Source organism: Bos javanicus, chromosome 14 (genome assembly GCF_032452875.1).
Source record: "Bos javanicus breed banteng chromosome 14, ARS-OSU_banteng_1.0, whole genome shotgun sequence".
Classification (NCBI taxonomy): Eukaryota; Metazoa; Chordata; class Mammalia; order Artiodactyla; family Bovidae; genus Bos; species Bos javanicus.
Genome location: NC_083881.1, coordinates 60,765,329 through 60,789,904, shown reverse-complemented (window position 1 = coordinate 60,789,904; position 24,576 = coordinate 60,765,329). Strand labels below are relative to the sequence as shown.

At 34.6% G+C, this 24,576-nt stretch overlaps 1 protein-coding gene across 39 annotated transcripts in view; it reads left to right on the top strand.

The window, feature by feature from the left end:
- The window catches only part of RIMS2 (regulating synaptic membrane exocytosis 2), a 605,437-nt gene that overhangs the window by 297,609 nt on the left and 283,252 nt on the right, over window positions 1-24,576 (top strand). For 23 of the 39 annotated variants that reach the window (XM_061439208.1, XM_061439204.1, XM_061439221.1 and 20 more), the window contains 6 exons: window positions 10,374-10,441; window positions 12,240-12,359; window positions 14,468-14,567; window positions 15,986-16,109; window positions 18,995-19,041; window positions 22,578-22,690. In XM_061439208.1, coding sequence (XP_061295192.1) covers window positions 10,374-10,441; window positions 12,240-12,359; window positions 14,468-14,567; window positions 15,986-16,109; window positions 18,995-19,041; window positions 22,578-22,690 — 572 coding nt within the window. Of the gene's footprint in view, window positions 1-10,373; window positions 10,442-10,565; window positions 10,775-12,239; window positions 12,360-14,467; window positions 14,568-15,985; window positions 16,110-18,994; window positions 19,042-22,577; window positions 22,691-24,576 lie in introns of all 39 variants that reach the window. The other 16 variants (XM_061439193.1, XM_061439200.1, XM_061439191.1 and 13 more) reach the window with 1 other exon arrangement.

The following is a 24,576-nucleotide window of genomic DNA, read 5'->3' as shown; positions in this document are numbered from 1 at the left end:
ACATATGCCAGAGGCTACAACAGTTAAACAAAAAAATAGGCAGATTACCTGAGGTTGAAAATAGTAAGAGGCCAGATCATGTAGGGCTTTGTATATCATTTCAAGAACCTTGGCTTTCATTCTAACTGAGCTGAGAAGCCAGATGACTTGATCTGATTTACCTTTTGAGGATTACTCTTGATGCTGTATTGGAAACAGAGTTGAGAAGAGCAAAGATGAATTTAAGGAGACCAGTTAGGTGGTTACGGAGAAGGCAATGGCACCCCACTCCAGTACTCTTGCCTGGAAAATCCCATGGACGGAGGAGCCTGGTAGGCCGTAGTCCATGGGGTCGCTAAGAGTCGGATACGACTGAGTGACTTCGCTTTCACTTTTCACTTTCATGCATTGGAGAAGGAAGTGCAACCCACTCCAGTGTTCTTGCCTGGAGAATCCCAGGGACCGGGGAGCCTGGTGGGCTGCCGTCTGTGGGGTCGCACAGAGTCAGACATGACTGAAGTGACTTAGCAGTAGCAGTAGGTGGTTAATCCAATTGCTCATGAGAGGTGATGGCTGTTCATACCAATGTGGTAGTAGTGGAAGTGAAGAGAGGTAGTCAGATTTTGGATGTATTTTGGAAGTACAGCCACCAGAGTTTTCTGGTAGTTTAGAGGTGGGTGTGACAGTAAGAAAGGAGTAAGTTACGATTACTTCAGAGATCTTTGCCTAAGTAAGTTGAAGGAAAGAGTTGCCATTAATTAACATAAGGAAATTACAGCAGACAGTTTTGGGGGGATGGGCAGGGAGGATCAGCTGTCCAGTTTCATACATATTAAATTTGATTTTCCTATTATGTATCTAATGGAGATGGTGATAACCTAGTATATATTCTAATCTGGAGTTAGATTTGGGGTACATTGATTTGGAGATCATCAGTGTATGTATGATGGGCTTTCCTGGTGGCTCAGCTGGTAAAGAATCTACCTACAATGCAGACCAAACCGGGTTCAATCCCTGGGTCGGGTCATAATGCTTTCTTTTGGTAGCTATATTGCTCTCCTTTCCTTCTCATTTAACACATTAAATGAGATTTGCATTAATAAGATGCAAGTTAAAATTATTCTAATTTAAAATTTACTCTATCAGAAAATTAGTGGCTTTCAAGTTCATATTTACCACTTTACATTTTCTGTTGTTCAGGGGTCTCAGCATGGCTTCACTAAGTATTTTTCTTAGGGTCTCAAGCTCCAATCAGGTTGTTGGCTGGGCTGTGTTCCTAGAGGCTTGATGAGGGGAGAATCTAACTTCAGATTCAATGAGACTCATTGGCAAAATTCATTTCTTTGTGACTGGATGCCGCTTGAAGTTCCCAGATGGTGCCCGTGGTTACTAAAGGTTGCCTCCTATTCCTTGCCATGTGGGTTTTTCATCATGACTGCTTACTTCACTGAATAGGCAAAGGGAGTCTTAGAGCAAGTTGACTCTTTAGGCAGATATTTTACTGATATCATAAGAGTGAAATACCACCACTTAGCCATTCCACCACCTTGATGAGGAGCAAGTCACAGATCCTGTACAAAGACATGAGGTGGGGATTATGGGCACCACCTTAGACTCAGTTCTCCACACTCACCCCATAGTTGTCTCTGAGGTAACTCCATGCAGCATGAAAACCATTGCCTTCAATAATATCCTCTATGTATAACTTTTTTTTTTTTTTTAACTTGGGCTATTGTTGTTCAGTCGCTCAGTCATTGTCTGACTCTTTGTGACCCCATGGACTGTGACACACCAGGATTCCCTGTGCTTCACCATCTCCCAGAGCTTGCTCAAACTCATGTCCATTGAGTCGGTGATGCCATCCAACCATTTCATCCTCTGTCGTCCCCTTCTCCTCCTGCCTTCAATCTTGCCCAGCATCAGGGTCTTTTCTAATGAGTTGGTTCTTCGCATCAGGAGGTCAAAATTTTCAAGCTTCAGCTTCAGCATCAGTCCTAATGAATGTTCAGGATTGATTTCCTTTAGGCTTGATCTTGCAGTCCAAGGGACTCTCGAGAGTCTTCTCCAACACCACAGTTCAAAAGCATCCGTTCTTCGACGTCAGCCTTTATGGTCCAACTCTCAAACCCATACATGACTACTGGAAAAACCATAGCTTTGACTGGATGGACCTTTGTTAGCAAAGTATGTCTCTTACTTTTAATACGCTGTCTAGGTTTGTCAAAGCTTTTCTTCCAAGGAGCAAGTGTCGTTTTAATTTCGTGGCTGCAGTCACCATCTTCAGTGATTTTGGAGCCCGAGAAAGTAAAGTCTTTCATTGTTTCCATTGTTTCCCATCTATTTGCCATGAAGTGATGGGACCAGATGCCATTATCTTCGTTTTTTGAATGTTGAGTTTTAAGCCAGCTTTTTCACTCTCCCATTTCACCTTCTTCACGAGGCTCTTTAGTTCCTCTTCACTTTCTGCCATAAGGGTGGTGTTATCTGCATATCTGAGGTTATTGATATTTCTCCTGGAAACCTTGATTCCAGCTTGTGCTTCATCCAGCCCAGCAAAATTTCATATGATATATTCTGCATATGAGTTAAATAAACAGGGTGAAAATATACGGCCTTGTAATATATATAACCTTGTAATAACTTGGGCTATTAGTCTCCCTTAATAAGGACAATTTTGCTTGACTTGAAGAACTTCAGTCTTACCAATTTTAATGGCTATCTTGGGAAAAATGACCCTGCCGGATGGTTTCAGCATTATGGATCAAAATATAGTTCTTGTAACACTTGTCCTGTGAGAAAAGTTAGTGTTCCAATTAAGTCTGCAGAAGCTGTGTGTTAACATAATTCTTGTAAAGAAGTATATTGTCATTATTATAGGGAAAATTCTGCACTCAAAACATCTATTTAATTACATTTGATCCAGAGTTTTCTAAGCTTATTTGACTAAAGGACCTGTATATCACTCAAGCCTATTAACATTTACAGAAGCAGTGTTTCTTGTTGGAAAATGCCAACACAGATAGCCTGACAAGCTGAGGAAGAAAGTAAAATAACAAGAAGAAAAATGAGAGGAAAAATAAAAGGGCCATAGATAAATTTCCCTTTCTATTTAGAATGAAAGTTATGGTTATTTTACTTTCATAATGATAAAGATGGTTATGATATCATCAACACTGGGATGACTCTATAATTTGCCAAGCATTTTCACAGTCATTATCTTACTTAAGCCTCTCAACAATCTGTAAGATGTCACAATTAATCTCTTTTTATACAAATGAGTAAATGAGGCCTAATGTATTGTGTGACTTGTCCAAGTCATAAAATTAATAAGGAGTGGAGCCAGTAGTTTAATGTAGGTTTTGCGGCTCCAGCTATAAAACTCTTTATGTTACAACATGCTGTGATTTTATAAACATGATTAAGTTAAAATGAAGATGTTGAAGACTACCTTTGTATAGTATGTGATTTAATTGAAAACATTTATTAACTTAAGCAAATGAAAAACTGTGACATAAAACAGTTTATAAACTCTTGTATTCATTTAATGACTGTAGGAAAAATATTACAGATAGGATATCTGAACTGTTTTCCTCTGTGCATCAAACACACACAACACAAACATGTACTATTGGGTTAGTTTATGTTTTGCAGTAGAGATATTTGAAGGAGAAAATCTTACATGCAATGTGAATCTTTTGATTAGTTTTCATCAGGTTTTATATTTAAATATATTTCGGTTCAGTTCAGTCGCTCAGTCGTGTCCGACTCTTTGCGACCCCATGAATTGCAGCACGCCAGGCCTCCCTGTCCATCACCCGGAGTTCACCCAAACTCGTGTCCATGGAGTTGGTGATGCCATCCAGCCATCTCATCCTCTGTCATCCCCTTCTCCTCCTGCCGCCAATCCCTCCCAGCATCAGAGTCATTTGAGTCAATTCTTCGCATGAGGTGGCCAAAGTATTGGAATTTCAGCTTTTGCATCAATCCTTCCGAAGAACCCTCTTACACTGTTGGTGGGAATGCAAACTAGTACAGCCACTATGGAGAACAGTGTGAAGATTCTTTAAAAAAACTGGAAAGAGAACTGCCTTATGACCCAGCAATCCCACTGCTGGGCATACACACCGAGGAAACCAGAATTGAAAGAGACACGTGTACCCCAATGCTCATCGCAGCACTGTTTATAATAGCCAGGACATGGAAGCAACCTAGATGTCCATCAGCAGATGAATGGATAAGAAAGCAGTGGTACATATACACAATGGAGTATTACTCAGCCATTAAAAAGAATACATTTGAATCAGTTCTAATGAGGTGGATGAAACTGGAGCCGATTATACAGAGTGAAGTAAGCCAGAAAGAAAAACACCAATACAGTATACTAACACATATATATGGAATTTAGAAAGATGGTAATGATAACCCTGTATGCGAGACAGCAAAAGAGACACAAATGTATAGAACAGTCTTTTGGACTCTGTGGGAGGGGGTGGGGGGATGATTTGGTTTCTCCCAGCAATCTTGATTCCAGCTTGTGCTTCTTCCGGCCCAGCGTTTCTCATGATATACTCTGAATCATTGAATATTAGAGTTCAGTAAGACTTAGTTCTCTTTTTAAATTTTTATTTATTTTTTTATTGCACTGGGTCCTTGTTGCTACCCGTGTTCTTTCTCTAGTTAAGGCCGCTGGGGGGTGCTGTAGTTGTTGTGTGCGGGCCGCTCATCGTGTGGCTTCTCTCGTTGCGGAGCGCTGGCTCTAGGGGGCGTGGCCTTCAGTAGTTGCGGCCCGTGGGCTCTGAAGTGCAGGCCCAGCAGTCGTGGCACGTGTGCCTTGTGGCTCTGGGGCGTGTGTAATCTTCCTGGATCGAGCCCGTGTTCCCTGCATTGGCGGGTGAATTCTTATCCGCTGCACCACCGGCAAAGTCCTAGTGCTCTTTTAATGTAACTTTCTAAAGCCCTGATTCCTCTTCTACATCATGCTGACATGTGGTACTCCAGCTTTTCTTTAAATTCTGCCGGTGATGGAATTATCAATACCTATGAAGGCAGCAACACATTATTTTTAACTTTTAATTTTGAAATAATTATAGGTATGCAGAAAGTTGCAAAGGTAGTGCATAGAGATCCCATGTGCCCTTTACCTAGTTTTCCCCAAAGGTTACATTTTCTATAATGATACTGTGCATAGAATATCAAAAGCAGGAAGGTGACGTTGGAACAATGTGTTTGTATAGGCTTGTGACATCTTATCACATACGTGGATTCATGTAAGCACTACTGTTATAAAGATACAGAGCTACTATACCATCAGAGAGATCTTCCTCATGCTGCCCCTTTACAGTAACACCTTCCTCCCTCCCCCTCCAGCCCTACCCTGTGCTGACCACTAGTTCATTCTCCAGTTTTATTATTTATATTATATAAATGAAATCATGTGGTATGTGATTGTTTTTCACTCAGCATATTGCTCTTGAGGTGCATCTGTGTTATATGTATCAATAGTTTTTTCATCTTTATTACTAAGTAAAATTCCATGGTATAGTTATACCACAATTATTTTTTAAAATATAAATTTATTTATTTTAACTGGAGGCTAATTACTTCACAATATTGTAGTGGTTCCACCATACATTGACATGGCCATTTGCCTATTAAAGGACATTTTGCTTGTTTCCACTTTTTCACTATTACAAATAGAGATATTCTTTTTCATGAAATTTCTCTTCATATAAAGCACTTTGCCTTTTGCCTTTGAGTACTATATGATTTTAGCTGTAAGTTTTTGGTTGATGTCCTTTATTTATTTGAGCAAGTTCTCCTCATTTCTTGTTTTCTGTTTTTCTTATTCTGATTTTTTTTCCTTCATCAATTAATAGGATCACGATTTTTTTTTTTTAACTTATATGACAGCTCACACTGATTTTTAATATTCACCCGGCCTTGCATGCCAGCAAAAAGTCCCATTTGGTCAGAGTGTTTATATATATATATATTTTTTTTTTTTTATATTGCTGAATTACATTTGCTAATATTCTGCTAAGGATTTATCTATATTCATGAGGGGATTGGTCTGCATTTTTCTTGTTTGCCTTTTTTTTTTTCTGTTTCGTCTGTTTTTTATTTTCTTTTTCTTGCTATCTATAGGTTATTTAAACTTTTTTTAAAAATTGCATTTTAATTCATCTGTAGTGTTTTTCAGTGTATTTCTTTGCAAAGAATTTTATTTAGTTGTTGCTGTAGGTACTATGCGGCTTCCGTGGTGGCTCAGCTGGTAAAGAATCTGCATATTACATATGTGTAACTTACATCCTGCTGCTGTTGACATTTTACTAGTCAGAGAGAAAAGTGGAAGCCCTACATACTTTAATTTCTTTTACCTTTCCCTTCTTATAATGTAATTATCTTACCTATTTCTTCTATGTGTGTTGAAATGCATATCAGATGATATATACTTCTTGTTTCAAACATCAACATAATTTGGAAAACTAAAGAGGAGGGTAGCCTATTGTATTTACCCATAGTTTTACTTACTGTGTTTTTTATTCCTTCTTGATATTGTCAGGTTCCTTCTTTTTGTTTTGTTTTAGTTTCCACAGCTTCCTTTAGCCATTCTTTTAGGGTAAGTTTGCTGGTGACACATTCTCTTCATTTTCTTTTGTCTGAGGATGTCTTTATTTCTCATTCATTTCTGAAAGATATTTTCACCATGTTTTGTGTTCAGAGTTGACAATTCTTTTATTTCAACAATTGAAAAACGCTATGGCATTTCTTTCTGGCCTTCAAGGTTTCTGATGAGAAAATTTATCACTGTCTTTGGAATTGTTTTTCCCCTTTATGTAAGGTGTTGTTTCTTTCTTGCTGGTTTCCAAAAAAAAAAAAAAAAAACCAAAACAGTTTGTTTTTAATTTCTAGTTTGTTTATGATGTATCTCTGCACAAATTTCTTTGCATATTTCTTGTTTGGAGCCTTATGGAGTTTCTTGAATTAGTAGGTTTACATGTTTTGCAAATTTGGGAAATTTTCATTCATTGTTTCTTCAAATACTTTCTAACTCCATCTTTCTCCTCCCGTGGAACTATGATGGCATGAATCTTTCATTATTTTAATTATGTGATTATAAACCCTGAAGTCCCTGAGGCTCTGTTTATTTTATTTTTTACTCTACGATTTTCTCTCTGTTTTTCAGATTGTGTAATTTCTGTTCTGTTTTCAAGTTCACTGTTGTTCCTCTGTCCTTTCCATTCTGCTGTTGAATCCATCCGTTTGATTTTTAAATTTCAGTCATTTTTCAAAACATTCTAAAATTTCCACTTGGTCCTCTTGTCTTCCATGTCTTGTTCTAGAGCTAGAAAGTTAAACAGTACATTTTTGTACTGCTACTAAAGGAAGGACATTTTATTATCTTAGTTGTGCCCTTTGAAGCTAAATAAAATAAGAATAGTAAGTGATAAGTATTATTATCTAAATGCTAGCAGTCCTGAGGATTATTTTCTATATGTTTTGCACTGATAACCTTATTTAATTCTTAAAGTAACACCAATATTTACTCATGTAAGAAATGTTTACTGATGGCTTACCATTTGTGACAATTTTGGTTTTTTTTTAGTCACATATTTTCAGTTTAGCTTCAAATGGTTACATGGCTGATTTCTTGGAAAAACTCTCTCTGCAGTTTCGGTAGTTTGCAGGCACAGGGGAAGAAGTGAGACTGCAAGCTGAATTCTCACATCTTCACATAAAGCGGTCAAAAATGATTATTTATGATGTCCATCTTTATTCCAATTCAGAGATTTATCAGTGCTTTATTGTGGAACAATAATGTATTTTGAAAGAGTTATAAGTTTTCTGAGATTCAGATATGCTCAGGGTTTTGGGTAGCTGTAAACTCTTTGTCTGTTTGTGCCATGAAAAAGATTGGGAAGCACTTCTCTAGTTTACAGGTTGAAGAATGGGTTCTTTTTCTGTACCAGTGGAACTTTGGGCATGTTAGAAGTACAGCTTTATCATTCTTTACAAATAAACTTCTCAAAAAAATTGTCTCCTGTTGTTCTCCAACAGTGAGATCATAATCACCCGGTGGACTGTTAAAACAAAGGCTACAGAATTTCTTATTAAAACACCTACAGAATTTCTGATTAAATCTAGGTGGTACCCAAGAATTTGCATTTTTAACAAGTCCCTGGGCAATGCTGATTATGTTATTTTAAGGATTTTGTGAACCAGTCATCTACACAGAATTTTTCTACTTCATCTTTCTTTGATTCTTCAGTTACTTCAGTTTGGTTTCAATTTCATCCTTCTATCCAGAGTGCTTTTTCTAACATCCTTCCTGGTATTAATGTTGCCAAATCAAATGCATAATTTTCAGTTCCTTATCTTACCTGACATGTAGAAATCATTTTATTGCTGTTTTCTCCTCCTGTTTAAGAAACTCAGTTTTTATTTGGTCTGGAGACCTCTGTCTCTGCCTCCCTCCTTTTTTCTATCTTTGCGTGGTCTTTCTCAGTCTCTCTCATTCCTTTATCTCGAATCAAACTCTATTAGAATTCATTTTGGGTCCTCTTCATATCTTATTTTACCCTCTCTTCCTAAATGATCTAGTTATTCCTAGATCAAATGATCTAATAATTCCCAATTTATGTCTCCAGCTCAGATTTTCCCTTTAAGCTTTATTATAATTTAACTGAGTTCCTGAATAACTTATAGGTGTTTGGAATAATACCTAAGATGCATATTTTATCATTTTAATGTGTTTGAATCTTACAGATTCCATGAAATAAAATAACTCTTTCCTCTCCCTTCACTAAAAAATGCTTCTCCTTCTCATAAATGGTCTTTACTTCAATTTAGTTATTAATGTCAGAAACCTGAGGGTTATCCTTGATGCTTGTCTTGCTTAACACTCTCATTTATACCCCTAAAGCATCTCTCAGTTTCCTCTTTACTTACCATGTCTGATACCATCACCTATGTTCAAGTCATAATCGCCCGTTGTGAGTTATTACAACTGTCTTTTAACTCATGGTGTCTTCCAACCCAATCTCTCTTTAGTACTTAGATTCATCTTTTTAAAATGTAAATCAGATCATGTCACCATCTTGCTTAAAATCCTTCAGTGACTGAAATTCATAATCTTTAATGTGGTGTGAGAAGGGCTCTCTAAGCTGATTTGTGTTGCCTCTGCAGTCTCAGCACCGCATTTGCCCTCATTCTTTTTGGTTCAGACACACTGGTGTTCCATTGGTGTTTTGTGCGGTGCCATCTTGTTACTTCTTCCTGGAATGCTTTCCTCTGCTTTCCATCTGCCTGTATCTTTATCTGTCCTTTATAGATCGCATATTTCTGTTCTCAAACATCACTTCTTTAGAGGTGTTTGCTGACCCCAAAATCTAAATTAACTGTTATTATACTCTTACAGTGTTTTGCACATCCTATATGACGCTGATGATTTATTTATGTTTATCTCCATTCTGCTGAATGTCTCATTGTTTTACCCCTTACCTTAAGGTTTAGCACAATGCACAGCAATATGAAGGTGTTTAGTAAATATTTTTAAATAAATGAAAATATGAATAGAGCTTAACAAGATGTGCACATATAGATGAAAAAGTTCTTTTCCAAAGGTAAGACAAATAAGGAGCACATAAGTTTGAGAAATGGATATTTATTGTGAGTTGCCAATTACATAAATTATCTGAAAAATTATTTGAGTATAAAATTTATTTTTAGACGAATGCGATTTCTGAAAAAAAAACTTGAAAAATTGCTTCAAAATAATATCAAGTAATTCATGATATTTAAGGGAAGTTTATATTTACTAACAGAAGTTGAGTGAACCTCTTTTGTCATTTTCATATAGATTTAATCTTTTGTGTAACCAATTCTTTTTTTTAATCAAAATTTTTAGGAGGTTTCAGCATTAAAGAATATCATACTATATTCCAGAAACATTTAATTACTTAATTTTTCATTATAGTGGTTATTAGCAATCCACTGTTTAATTTTTAAAATGCATCTTAATCTTTGGAGGACAAACTCATGTCTGTAGGCCAGCATCAAAAAAATAGCATGAGTAACAGACATTGCTGAAAGTCTTTTTCTTTTTTTCAGAATATATAATTTTTTTCCTTTATATTCCTGTTTATTAGTAGCTGTTTCTCTTCTTTCAGCAGTTTTGTTCTGTAGGATTTGTCTAGAGTACATAAGTATTCTGCATTCTATAAGTTTACTCACTTGAAATCTTAGCTTTCTCTTGGTATATATAGTGAGGGCTTACAGATAAAGTATTTCAAACTAGAGGGGATCACACAGTTTAAAATGTTGATTATGTCTTTGTCTGCCCTTTCTTTCGCCGTCTCCTTTACTTCCCTCTTTTGTCTGTCTGACTCTCACAGGAGACGTGGATCACAACTGGTTGGACCATACGTCTTGGCATAGCAGTGAGGCATCCCCAATGTCTTTGGTGAGACATGTGGGGCCTTACTATCTAATTTCTGTTATCATTTCACTTTTCCTTTTGGATTTATACCTTTGCATGTTTTCTTTTTGTATCTTTTTCTTTTTTTTTTTTTATCCCACACCTGTAGGGGACAGTCAAAAGGGAAAAAGAAAAACTAGTGAGCAGGCAGTTTTGTCGGACTCTAACACCAGGTCTGAGAGACAAAAGAAAATGATGTACTTTGGAGGCCACTCTTTGGAAGAGGATTTGGAATGGTCTGAGCCTCAGATTAAGGACTCTGGGGTAGATACGTGTAGTAGCACAACCCTTAATGAGGAGCATAGCCATAGTGATAAGGTACTGAGATTGTGGAGCCTGCCTTTTAACCTGCTCATTTGGTCTTCGTTTGCTCTCTGTCACTCATTCAAACAGAACATAATAAAAGGACAGGGCATTTCAGGGGTCAATATAGCATTTCTTAAGGTGCAGAAAAGAAAAACAAAACCAAAACAAATCGATCAACCAAAGTACTTCTTGCTTGCTTTGCTGTTTTTGTTGTTTGACGGCATACCAAAAAATAAGTAAATGAAAATAAAAATTAGGAACAATAGAATGTTTTGTTTATGGTCGCTTGAAAGAACTTGGTAATGTTATTATAAACCACAAATATAAAGAATTTTTTTTTGGATTGGCTTATTTGACTGCTTGCATATATTTTCCTTGGGATGAAAATTAAATTATTAACAGTTTGAATCCCAGGTAAAAGGGAGATAATTGGGTCTGTTTGCACAGAAAAAGTTGTTTTTCTTTTTTCCCTTTCACTGTCATTTTGCTCTTTTGTTTTATTGTCATAGCATTTTAATGTAGTGTCAATTAGTATTAGAGCCATTGCCATCTGCTTTGGTATTTATTGTTTGCTTTTAGTATAGTGAAACTTTTGAAATCTTTTTATCATATAGATGTGATTTACTGGAACTTGTCTTTTGCCTGCTAAATTTTGCATGAAGATGTGCATGTTAACTTTTAGATAACTGTGGAACTGTGATTACACAAATCATTTACTTTGTTATTTGACATATAACATATAATGGAATTGTATCATGATTTAGAAAAGGCTTGAGAAAAACTAATATTTTCAAGGTTGTTGAACAGTGTTTAACAGTACCATTGAATTATCAAATAGTTCAGAAACCTGAAAGAGTCAAGAAATCTCCAAAAAATGAGCAATGTAATCTATCCTCATGTTTGAATTGGACCTGTTTCTCCCATGTACATTCATTTGGAAAGTTACCTAGCCCTGTGTATTTTTAATAATTTTTATCTATAAACCTATTTCAAGAAAACCCTCTTCAGTTTTCTATTTTAATTTAGCTTGACCTTTTAACTTTTACTGTAATAAAGTCTTTCAAAGTCTTCCAGAAGTGTTTGAAGATTAAATTCTCATTTTTAAATGAATCCAATTGCATAGAATTAGAGTCTCTTTTCTGCCTATGGTTTTTTAATCTTTAGTATGTAGATAATTAAACTAGAGTCTGCATATATTTTTAAGGTTCATCAGTTTTTTTAGAACTATATAACTTCAGTGTTGTGTTAGAGCATGTTAGAATTTGAAGTAACTGATTTTTTAAAAAAACTTGAGATATTAAAATAAGATTATAAGCATAATCATCATCTTATTAAATTTTTGATCAATATTTTGACTGAAAGCTGATTTGTGTAATCATAACACTTTGGAAATTGCAAGTTTGGCTAGATTGTACAATAAAGGGTCATTTGTCATAAAAGAACATTAATTTTTGTGTTTATTGATGCAATATATCAGCACCCTGTGACGTGGCAGCCATCTAAAGATGGAGATCGTTTAATTGGTCGCATTTTATTAAATAAGCGTTTAAAAGATGGAAGTGTACCTCGAGATTCAGGAGCAATGCTTGGCTTGAAGGTATGTGATGAAATATGTGAGATGCTCTATATTCCTTATAGATTTATCGGAAAAGCAAAAGGTATAATAACTCTATACCAACTTAGTGTTTTTTTTTCCATTTTCAAGAATTCCTAAATATTTGCACTCATTTTTCGAAAACTTTTCATTTCCAAGTGTTATTTAAGAAGTTGCCATTATTTTACAATAATACATATTTATTTAATTTTGGAAAATAGAACTTGAATTATATACTTGAATTCTAAATACAGTGCTCAAGCTTATTTTACCTGTAGTTGTCCTTCAAGTCTATGTATGTGTTTATATTCTATTAAAATGATAGCTTTGTTCAATTATTAAATGTGCAAATGTGGGAAATATAACGTGTATTACATAGGAATATAATTTGTATTAGCGTAGCAAAATATGTATGTGTTTTTTTTGTGTGTGTGTGAGAGAGAGAGAGAGAAAGAGAATAACGTTTGAAGTCTAAAAACTCAGAAATACTTATGTTAGGAGATTTAATGTAAATGCTGATTTGTATTTTACTGTAAAATACCAGACAATTATTTAAGTACACCAAAGAAGGCTCTGTTGATTTTTTGTGTATCCGTAAAGTGAATTAAAAACTGAAATGCGAAGAGAGTTTTAGAATTGAATCATTGCTACAGAAGTAGTTGTATAGAATCCAGGAAGAGATATTTGAAAATTTTGATTGTAAATAAAATTGTGCATCATTTATTGGGTGGTTGCCGTGTGGCTGGTACTCATCTGAACACTTTATCATTTTACTGACTCTCAGATAAGAAATAAGCTTAGCAAGGTCTTGTAACTTGCTCATAGTCTCAAAGATGGTGATGAAGGTGAGAATTAAATCCAAATCTGCCCAGTGTAGAGTTGGAACTGCAGTATAGTATAGAGGTCGGGATGCCTTGGCTTGACTTCTATTTATAGCACTTACTAGCTATGTGACATTAGGCAACTAAACTTCTCTTAGCCTCAGATCCTTCATCTGTACAGCGGAGATAATAATACTGAGAATTATTATCTAGTAAGATTAAATAAAGCAATATACAAACATTTAGTATTGTGCCTGGCACTCTGAGATTTCAATAATAATAATTATAGTCAGTATAATTATTATTAAAATTTATTAAGTCAAGAAAGTTTTAATATCTTAACATAGGGATTTCAGCCCATATTATCTATACATGTAATTTTCAGAACCAAACATTTGAATAATTAGTTAATGTTAACTGAACTGCCGCTGAGTGTTATTCACTGCAATTGGGGAATAAATAAATGGAGTAAGATAAATCAATAATTTTTAAATTCAGTGTCATTCAGTCAATTGAGAAGAGGGAAAAAAATCTAGTCAATGATATTAGTTACTAGTTTTTGCATAACTTGCTACAAAGTTGATATATTGATTGATTGGCAGTTCTGAGAATCAAAGCATTAATTTAGGAGACTAGTCTTATAGCTTCACATATGATTCCACTGCATTAATGATAACCTTTGTTTTTTTTCTTTTTCTGAAACATGTGTTAATAGAAACAGAAAAATTGGGAGGCAGATGGTCTAAAGTTTACATTAATTTGGATGAGATTAAGTAAATTTTGTAATTTTCTCAGGAAAAATCCATCATCATCATGCATGTTATCAATGTGCCCCAAAGATTACCAACTAATAAAATTTTTAGAAGATATCATAATTATAGTAAAAGTAACAAAATATGTAGTATGATACTTGACATCTATAACTAGAAATTTGTAGTTAGAAATGTTAATGTAATTATATGTAATTATGTAGTATTGTGTAGTAACATATTTTTAGAAATGGCAAAAGTAAGAATTCTGTAATAAAGGCAGAAATTGTAAATTGTTTCTAAGGTATGCAACATTTTCAACAAATAATTGCTTAAATTGTAAAATATTTGGAGTATGTAAAGAGTCTGCCCTTGACATATACACAGTTCCTAATAATAACACTATATTATTTTAAAATTATTTTAACATTTTAAATTATAGTTTCAAAACTTGCAAATTATCTAGTTATTTTTTACTTGAATCTTCAACTGTGTTCAATTGAACAATATGCCTGTTTTAACATTTTCTTCTTTTAAACAGGTTGTAGGAGGAAAGATGACTGAATCAGGTCGGCTCTGTGCATTTATAACCAAAGTTAAAAGAGGAAGTTTAGCTGATACTGTAGGACATCTTAGACCAGGTAGGTTTCAATTTTTGGTTATTTACACTTAAACTGTTAAACTTCAGTTCAGTTCAGTTCAGTCGCTCAGTCGTGTCCAACTCTCTGCAACCCCATGAATCGCAGCACGCCAGGCCTCCCTGTCCATCACCAGCTCCTGGAGTTTACTCAGACTCACGTCCATCGAGTCAGTGATGCCATCCAGCCATCTCATCCTCCGTCGTCCCCTTCTCCTCCTGCCCCCAATCCCTCCCAGCATCAGAGTTTTTTCCAATGAGTCAACTCTTCGCATGAGGTGGCCAAAGTACTGGAGTTTCAGCTTTAGCATCATTCCTTCCAAAGAACACCCAGGACTGATCTCCTTTAGAATGGACTGGTTGGATCTCCTTGCAGTCCAAGGGACTCTCAAGAGTCTTTTCCAACACAAACAGTTCAAAAGCATCAATTCTTTGGTGCTCAGCTTTCTTCACAGTCCAACTCTCACATCCATACATGACTACTGGAAAAACCATAGCCTTGACTAGACAGACCTTTGTTATGAAAAAGTTGTCTCATTTGGAAGTGACTTCACTTGTAACCAAAAGTTCATTTAACTTATATATTAATTTTTATTCATCAATGCAAAGTTGTAACTATTAGTTCTTGAGTCACAGTAGATAAAAGATTTTTATATTTACTGATCTTATTTTTTTGTTGATGGATATTCCTAGTCTGTATCTCAGATTAGCATAATTTGTTTCCCATAAGCCTTATTTCTTTTGAAGCACTTCCAGTATAGTTTAGAAAGCAAATTTCATGGATAAATATGTTTTTCCTGAAATGTGTCACTCCTTATGTCTGTGATAATGGTTACTATTTAAGAGATCCTTGAATGCCTTGGAGAGGATCCAGTGAATGGTCAGTGTTAAACTTTTCATAAAAGAGATTAGACAAGTGCTCAACTACATATATATTGAGAATCATAGAATACAGAGTTATACATTTTTCAAAGAGGCAATGGATCATGATAGTTTCTAGAATTGTAATTTCTAAAAAAAAAAAATTAAAAAAAAATAGAATTGTAATTTCAATAAGAAATCACAGACAAGAGTGATGTCACCAAGTTGGAGACGTAGGTTGTTCCCAACTTGCTTCCCCTTGCAGGAACAACTAACAACTATTCAGGGACAGGACACTATTGAAAACAATTCCAGAAATCACAGAGATGACTTTTACGTTATTTTTTCCTCTGGCCTTTCCTTGGCCTTTTGTGTGAAATTTACTAATCATCCCAGTCATCATATTTTATGCCATTGGAGCTGTTCTCAGTATGTTTCTTATTCCATAACGGTGCTTGTGTTCTACAAAATTGATTGCAGTTTGAGATTGCATTTGTTTCGAGTGCATTTTGTGAAGTTAGGTTTTCTTTCTAAGATTATCATTGCTGACACACACCACAGGTGATGAAGTACTAGAGTGGAATGGAAGACTATTACAAGGAGCCACATTTGAAGAAGTATATAACATCATCCTGGAATCCAAACCTGAACCACAGGTGGAGCTTGTTGTTTCAAGGCCTATTGGGTGAGTTAATCTGAATACTTTCAGTTCAGTTCAGTTCCGTTCAGTCGCTCAGTCGTGTCTGACTCTTTGCGACCTCGTGAATTGCAGCACGCCAGGCCTCCCTGTCCATCACCAACTCCCAGAGTTCACCCAAACCCATGTCCATCAAGTCGGTGATGCCATCCAGCCATCTCATCCTCTGTCGTTCCCTTTTCCTCCTGTCCCCAATCCCTCCCAGCATGAGAGTCTTTTCCAATGAGTCAGCTCTTCGCATGAGGTGGCCAAAGTACTGGAGTTTCAGCTTTAGCATCATTCTTTCCAAAGAACACCCAGGACTGATCTCCTTTAGAATGGACTGGTTGCATCTCCTTGCTGAATACTTTACACATGTGTAAATTTGACTGTGTGTGCATGCTCAGTCATTCAGTTGTGTCTGACTCTTGTGACCCTAAGAACTGTAGCTCACCAGGCTCCTCTGTCCATGGGATTTTCCAGGCAAGAATACTAGAGTAGGTTGCCATTTCCTCCTCTAGGGTATCTTCTCTACCCAGAGATCAAACTCCTATCTCCTGTGCTGGCAGGTGAATTCTTTACTACTGCACCAACTGGGAAGTCATAAAATTGACTACTATTAAACAATTTGTAATATGCAATTCAATAATATATGATTACTTTATAAAACTAAATTTTTTGAGGACAGTGCTTTTTTCTCCTTTACTAAAAACACCTTATCAAAAATGACATCTTTTTATCTGATCATGCTAGAATATATAGTTAATTACAAAGGAAGAAAATTTAGGTGTTTATAATTTTTCTTAGGGCTTCCCTGATAGCTCAGTTGGTAAAGAATCCGCCTGCAATGTAGGAGACGCCAGTTCGATTCCTGGGTTGGGACGATCCCCTGGAGAGGGGATAGGCTACCCACTCCAGTATTCTTGGGCTTCCCTTCTTGCTCAGCTGGTAAAAAAAATCTGCCTGCACTGTGGGAGACCTGGGTTCAATTCCTAGGTTGGGAAGATCCCGGAGAAGGGAAAGACTACTCATTCCAGTATTCTAGCCTAGAGAATTCCATGGACTGTATTTTTTTTTAAATATTTAAGATAATTTTTATTATCTTAGTAACTCAGTAGATAGCTAAAGGATTAGCAGAAGGGGACTATAGTAACAGTTATTCTCAAAAGAAGTTTCATAATCTGTGGTTCTGTACATTGCACAAGAATCAGCTATATTCTATGCATTTTATGTTTTTTCCAAAATGGAGATTTAATATAAAAATAAGAGATAGGTTAAGGGCACACTATTTCTAGATGGAGGCAACCACTTAAGGAAAAATGAACATCTTTAAGTTAACAGATAAAAAGTAAGCAAACATCAATTACTCTTTGACTTTTTTTAAATTGGCAATAAATATAATGCTTTTAAATAATTATTTTATTATTATTAACCATTTTATTATTTTTATTATTATTTTAAATATAATCCTTTTTAATCTAGTGAATAATTATGTTTACTTTTTAATCATGTTAAAAATACTCATGAAATACCACAGGAGTATTTCCTTTACAGAAGCTTGTGTTCTAAGCCAATGTAAAAGAGAAACCTATAACTTAAAAAAGCAATAGAAAAATATATAAACTGACAGTGAATTATTAAATGCATGTCTGGTGTAAAAGTATTCCAGGATAGAAACTGGAAATTTTTCCTTCTTATAGAATACTAATGCCTAGTTTTAAGTCATTTATATGAGTTTTTCATGATGAAATTGCTTCATGAAGGAAATTTTCATGAAGGAAATTTTCATGAAGGAAATTACTTCAATTGGTAACTTAATTTTTGAAATGTTCCTTTCAAAAGTAATGAATCTACCACATGAAATTGTATCTATTTTTTATTTTGTCTTTTCATAGTTTTGCTATATGGTTAAACTATTACCTTAAGGTATTAATCAAATGTGTTTCTTGGTATTAAGGAATTCTCCAATCACATTTTTTTTTTTAATATTTAAGTATTATTGATGCAACTTTTTGAATGAGCTTAGCCATTAATGTATATCATCCTTGCTGCTGCTGCTGCTGCTGCTGCTAAGTTGCTTCAGTTGTGTCTGACTCTGTGAGACCCCAGAGACGGCAGCCCACCCATCCCTGTGACTGTCTAGGCAAGAACACTGTAGTGGGTTGCCATTTCCTTCTCCAATGCATGAAAGTGAAAAGTGAAAGTGAAGTTGCGCAGTCGTGTCCGACTCTTAGCGACCCCATGGACTGCAGCCTACCAGGCTCCTCCGTCCATGGGATTTTCCAGGCAGGAGTACTGGAGTGGGGTGCCATTGCCTTCTCCTTGGCAAACCTCAAACAAAAATGTACATACTTTAGGTGTAAATGCAATACAGAGCAATTATGTTAAGTCCAATAAAAACATGTTTACTTTTTTCTTAGTAGAATTATTATGTTTAAAAAAATTTCAGTCACAATCCAAATATTTTAATTTTCATTTTGGTGATATTTTTATTTGAATTTCAATGTTATGATTTGAACAACAGCAGGTACAATGTAAAGAGTAGAGTATAATTAAAATATGTTTCTAAAACTTACCTTGTTTTGAGTATAGAAATTTTTTGAATGGAAAATTGTATAGTAAAACACATAGGAAATGAATTGTATATTTTCATAAATCTGCTCCAAATGCATGTAATTTTTCATTTTTTTAAGTAGTAGAAGTCAGCCCTGCGAACTTTGTGTTCTACGAGTGCTACGACTTTTTTCTCCTTATTTGTATAATGCTTCTATCATACACAGTTTTGTTCATTTTGCATTGTCCTGTTATAATATAGATTGATAATTGTCATAATAGTAGTTCCTAGTACTTTTTAAACAATTTCTTGTTTTTTTTTTCTTTTTCTGTCGTTTCAGAGATATACCTAGAATACCTGACAGCACACACACACAGCTGGAGTCCAGTAAGTTTCATTTATTTTAGTAGAAAATGTCACTAACAAAGTCGTTCATCATCTGAGTCAAATGAACTCTTTATTAATACAAAGTAAGAAATATAATAGTACTGTTGTCAAGTCTGCAGTTGTATAAAGATGGAAGATTTAGTATTATTTCATGTTATTGTGGGAAAAAGTACAAAAGTCTATATCTTAAGATGATTTTTTTAAACTACACTGTCTTAACTACCATGTATTTTTTAGATAGCTGTATTAAGGTATATTACTATAAACTGAAGATATTTCAAATGCACAGTTAAGTAAGTTCACTACTCAAAATTTCACCCTCTCCCCAAATTTCACCTAATTTTAAAATTTACTGCTTTGTAACCTAATCCTCAGTAAGTGTGGGGAATCTTGAGGACAATCTAGTGAATAATTACATATATATTCTTATTTATATTTTCAGAAAATGGGTAATAGTTCTGATTTAACAAAGTAGTAATGGAACAATAGACATTTAAGTTGAAATAACATTAAATATATAGACATTTTAAATTACTTGTGTTTGAGTGCTACTTCAGATATTAAAAATCTTAGGCAAATATAAGTTAAAATTATTACAATTTTATATATTATATAGACATTTAAAAATTACATAGACATTTTAAATTACTTGTGTTTGAGTGCTACTTTCAGATATTAAGCAAACAAATTTTTTCCAATTCATTGACTGATTAATAGAAAGGCATGTTGTGAAGGAAGAGAGGAGGGTTGCAGTCTGAAATATGTTGATCAGGATAGACACATTGAGATGGAAGAATTGGAGCAAGATTGGACAGAGTGGCAATCTGAGGAAAAAGCTTTTCGGGTACAGTGGGCAGAGGTTCAGTGGTGCTAAGCCAGGAAAGCCTAAGATGCATTTAAGAAAAAGCAAAAAGACTTGTGGCTGCAAGAGTGAGCAAAGGGAAGAACAGCAGGAGGGAGGACAGGGAGGTCACGGGCAGCCAAACTGCAGAGACTTTACGAGGCGCTGTCAAGAATTTGGCTTTCACTCTAAGGGAAATCAGGAGCTACATAGGATGTTTTGGGGGAGAAACATGTTTTCCAATCTGGGTGCTATGTTGAAAATAGACTAAACAGAGTGAAAGCAGAGAGAGAGTGAGAAGGCTATTTCAGTATTGAGTGGTGAGCCAATGGTAACTTAGACCATGGTGGTTGCAATGAAGGTTGTGAGAAGTGACTGGATTCTTTATACACATGTCAATTAACAGAATACTATTAAAATAGATGGGTTTTTTTACATTTATATTATAATTATGAGTATAAATTAAAAAAAAAAAAGAAAAACTTTACCAGAGAGGTCAAGTCATTTTGGAATGCCTTAGCTCTAAATTTTAAAATTTGATTATATGATAGATTTGCTTTAGTACCTTTGGCTGGTTGCTATTTTATCCAAAATAATATTATGATCACATAAAATTATAAGTGCTAGCATAATGATAATAATTATCATTATATATAATGTCATCATCATCATCACTCCTATTTTGGATGCCTGGAACTGTGCTTGATATTGTTACTTATACTAATTTTCACAGCAGTCTATGATGTAGGTAAAACTTTTATTCACTTACATCACCCAGATATTATATAAGCAGTATGGAATCCTTTATATTATTGTAGCTATTTGAAAAACCCCTAGGCTACAATTCCAAAATTGTTTCTGTTAGGGCAGGGGTCCTTTCTCAAATAAGATTGAATCCTGTTTGCTTTAGAAGTGGAAGAGTAGCTTTCTCCAAGGCCTGTTTCTTAACCTCTATTTTTAGTTCCTCAGCAAGTTTTTCTCTTCATATAATTTTAATTGCCACATGACTCCTAAGTTACATTATCAAAATGATCTATCATTGTCCCTACAGCCCTGGATATTTAAAGAATATTGAAGAATATGTTCTAAGTGTCTGTCTTCCTGTTACTTGAAGCTTAGCTTATTTCTTAATATAAAGGCAGTATTCTTTCCACTTCTAAATGCTATGAAGGTATCACCATTACTTCTGATCCCAAGGCTTACCGTTTCCCCCTTCATTTTACACTGTATTCTCTCTGGAAGTGAATACTATCCACTTAGGACCCCAATTAGGGTGACAGTTTGCATTTTAATTTCTAACACTAATATCTACTCGACATTTGGCCCCATCTGCACATCTGTTACCTGCTTTACATTTCCCCTTGGATGTCTTTGTGGTGTCGCAGGGTCACTGTGACAGGTTCCAAATTAACTTCTCCAACCATTCCTTTACACACAGAACTTCTCCAGGGTTCTGCATCCAGGGAATATCTGCTCTATCCTGTGCAGAGAACAAGACATAGGGGACCATATCTGGTTATAACCCTTGAAATCTTAACGTTCCCCCCTTTCCCTTAATCTGGAAATTTCCTTATCTAATTAATTTGAGTCCTCATTTTCTAATTTTGTGACATTGCCTCAATTCTTTCTTTTCAGTCCATTTTCCAGTCATTCCTCTTCTTTTATATTTTATTGAATTCCACTTATTCTTAACTATTTTTCATCTCGCTCAATTCAGAAACTTTAAATGAATGGTAAAGACGTCTTTCTCAAATGCAGTTTTTATTACCTAACTCATAAAAATTTAGCATGGATATTTTATTAGTGCCAAAATTTGCAGCCCAGAATTCCAGGCATTTAATTCTGTCAGTATCTCATTAGCTCCATTTTATTCACTTTGCAATTTGTTCATTCCTCTCCATACAAATAAACTCATACATATAACTTCTAGGTATTGAAGTTCTGCTTTTCCTGATCTCCTATATCTTTTTCTCATAGCTCCTCACTTTCTTTTTACCCATATAATTTATTATATTCTTCCAGATATGGTTAGAAACCACTGCTGAAAACTTTTCACAGTTAACATTCTAGTAATTACGTTTTTAGCATTACGCGTTTAGACCATGTTTGAGTTGCTTTATTGATTGAGGTTTTGGTTTGGGTTTTTCCTTCTTAAGTTTCTATTTTTAAAATTTCCTAGTATATTATTGTATAATATCGCTCAGTCGTGTCTGACTCTTTGCGACCCCATGGATGGTAGCCTACCAGGCTCCAGGTCCATGGGATTTTCCAGGCAAGAATACTGAAGTGGGCTGCCATTTCCTTCTCCAGGGGATCTTCCCAACCCAGGGGTTGAACCCAGGTCTCCTGCATTGCAGACAGACGCTTTACCGTCTGAGCCACTAGGAAGCCCATAGTATATTATTGTAAGATATGAGTTTAGAACACAGAACAGATGAAGTAACTAGGTTCTGAGGTCTGTCTCTACTATAATTGGCACAGAAAATGGTTCACCCTTGGTCTTTCAAGAATCCCTAAGCTGCACTTACACTTTTAAAGAAACCCTTTAAGTATATTTAGAACATTGTGGCTAAGAAAAAGGTCTATATAACGGAATTTTGTAGGTATTAAAAATAACTTAAGATATATGGTAAAGATTATTAAATACTAATGAAGAGTCATTGTTGTTATTCTTTATGTATAATTGCCATTTCAGGTTCTAGCTCATTCGAATCTCAAAAAATGGATCGTCCTTCTATTTCTGTTACATCTCCCATGAGTCCTGGCATGTTGAGGGATGTTCCACAGTTCTTATCTGGACAACTTTCAGTATGTATTCACTAGATTAATTTCTGTTTTTGGGATAGCAAGTAGTATTTCTACTAGATGATGCCATTTTTTTGTGAACCAAGTCCTATTTAGAATATAATTGTGCTTTTTACCATCAACTTTGTCATTCTTAGTAATTTTAATTAATTTAAATTCAATTATAATTATCTAACAGAATACTTTCTTTATTAGAGCTACATTTTTCTGGAATTTGGTGAGAATTAGAATTTGTAATGCTATCTAAAACCTTTTTCAGTAAGTAATATTATTCCAAAATTCAAGGTCATGATTTTCACTCAGCTAAGAAAATTGGGAAATATATAATAGATTACTGAGTATATCATGTGGATTTCATATTAAGTGACCCCTAATTTGAACATTTTATAATAAAAGTTAAAAATTATGTTATCCCTCATATACCCATATTAGAAGAGCTTTGCAAATTCAGGCCCTCACATTTTATTAATTTCTAAAGTTGTCATTCTGTTTTAAACCATTTAAAAATATTAAAATTTATCCACTTATATTTTAGAAACAAACAGATTAATATTGATACTAGTTCTGATGAGTTCCTAACCTGAAATTTTATGAGTATTAAGAACTCTTTAATTCTCAAAATTCAGACATTGAATTTTGGATAATTGTTACTGTTATAGTTAAAACAAAACTATTCTTGGTCTAATTTAAAAGCAATTTCTAGCTTTATTAAATTAGGTACAGATTTTGTCCTTTTATTTTCCGGGGGAAGGAGAAGTATTTTATTTTTCTTAAGAGTTTCCATTAATTAGATGAAGATACAGGAAATATAAGCAGAAATAACAGTAAAAGTCATTAGGCACATCTGTTCTGAGACTACTTTGATCACAAATATGAGAATAACAGAATACGATATACTATTAGGAGATTGTAAATGTCTTACTAAAATGGATTTCTTCTCCTTATTGTTTTCTTTTCCTTTCTCTTTCATAAACAGAGTGAACTTTTTCATTTGAGGACAGTGGTGTTTTTTCCATTTTCCACAATAAGTAGCATCTTTCTACTTACTCTCTTACATACATTGACAGCACAAATGTTGACATTTATGGTTACAAGTGTATGTGTATTTTTTCCCACCATTTTAGAAAGTGTTAGTAAATGTTAGCTTTTAATTTTTAATCATGGCTTCCCTTAGATAGCTTCATGTATAAGTAAAGCACTGGGTGGCTGATGATGCCAGTATATATTAAATCTGTGTGTGTGAGTGTGTGTGTGAGTGTGTGTGTGTATTTAGTTAGCTTCAGTTGGAGAATGAGGGAGTGAAAGTTAGACTCCCATAATAAGTAAGTACCACTTTGTTGCTGCCTCTTTTGAAATCTCAAGTTTATGTTAGAAATTGAACTAGGAACAGAGGGTTCATAGTGTGGGCATTTAGACAGATTTCAAATTCAACTACTTTTCCTCATGGTTCAAAGTGAATTTGGTAGAAAGGTAAGACTGTTAAATATTTGGGGAAAACATAAACAAATGTATATAGTACTTGTGTTTGTAAGTGATGGTTTAAATCTATATAATTGTAATTTAACACGTGTTCCATTTTATCATTTTTTTATGACCTAGAAGAAATGTGTTCCAGCAAGATAATGTTTATAAATAAGATATATATTTCTTTTAGTAAATCAAGAAAGCACAGATAAATAAAAAATTAAAATCACCTATATTCTTGCCACCAAAGCATAATCATTCACATACATATAAAATTTTAAACAGAACTATAATAAATCTGTGTATACTATTTTAAAACTTGCTTTTTTTTACTTAATGTATCATATACATTTTCTTTTAATTAAAAAAAACATCCTAAAATGATTTTAATTACTATTTAATACCCCATTTAAACTTAATTTGCT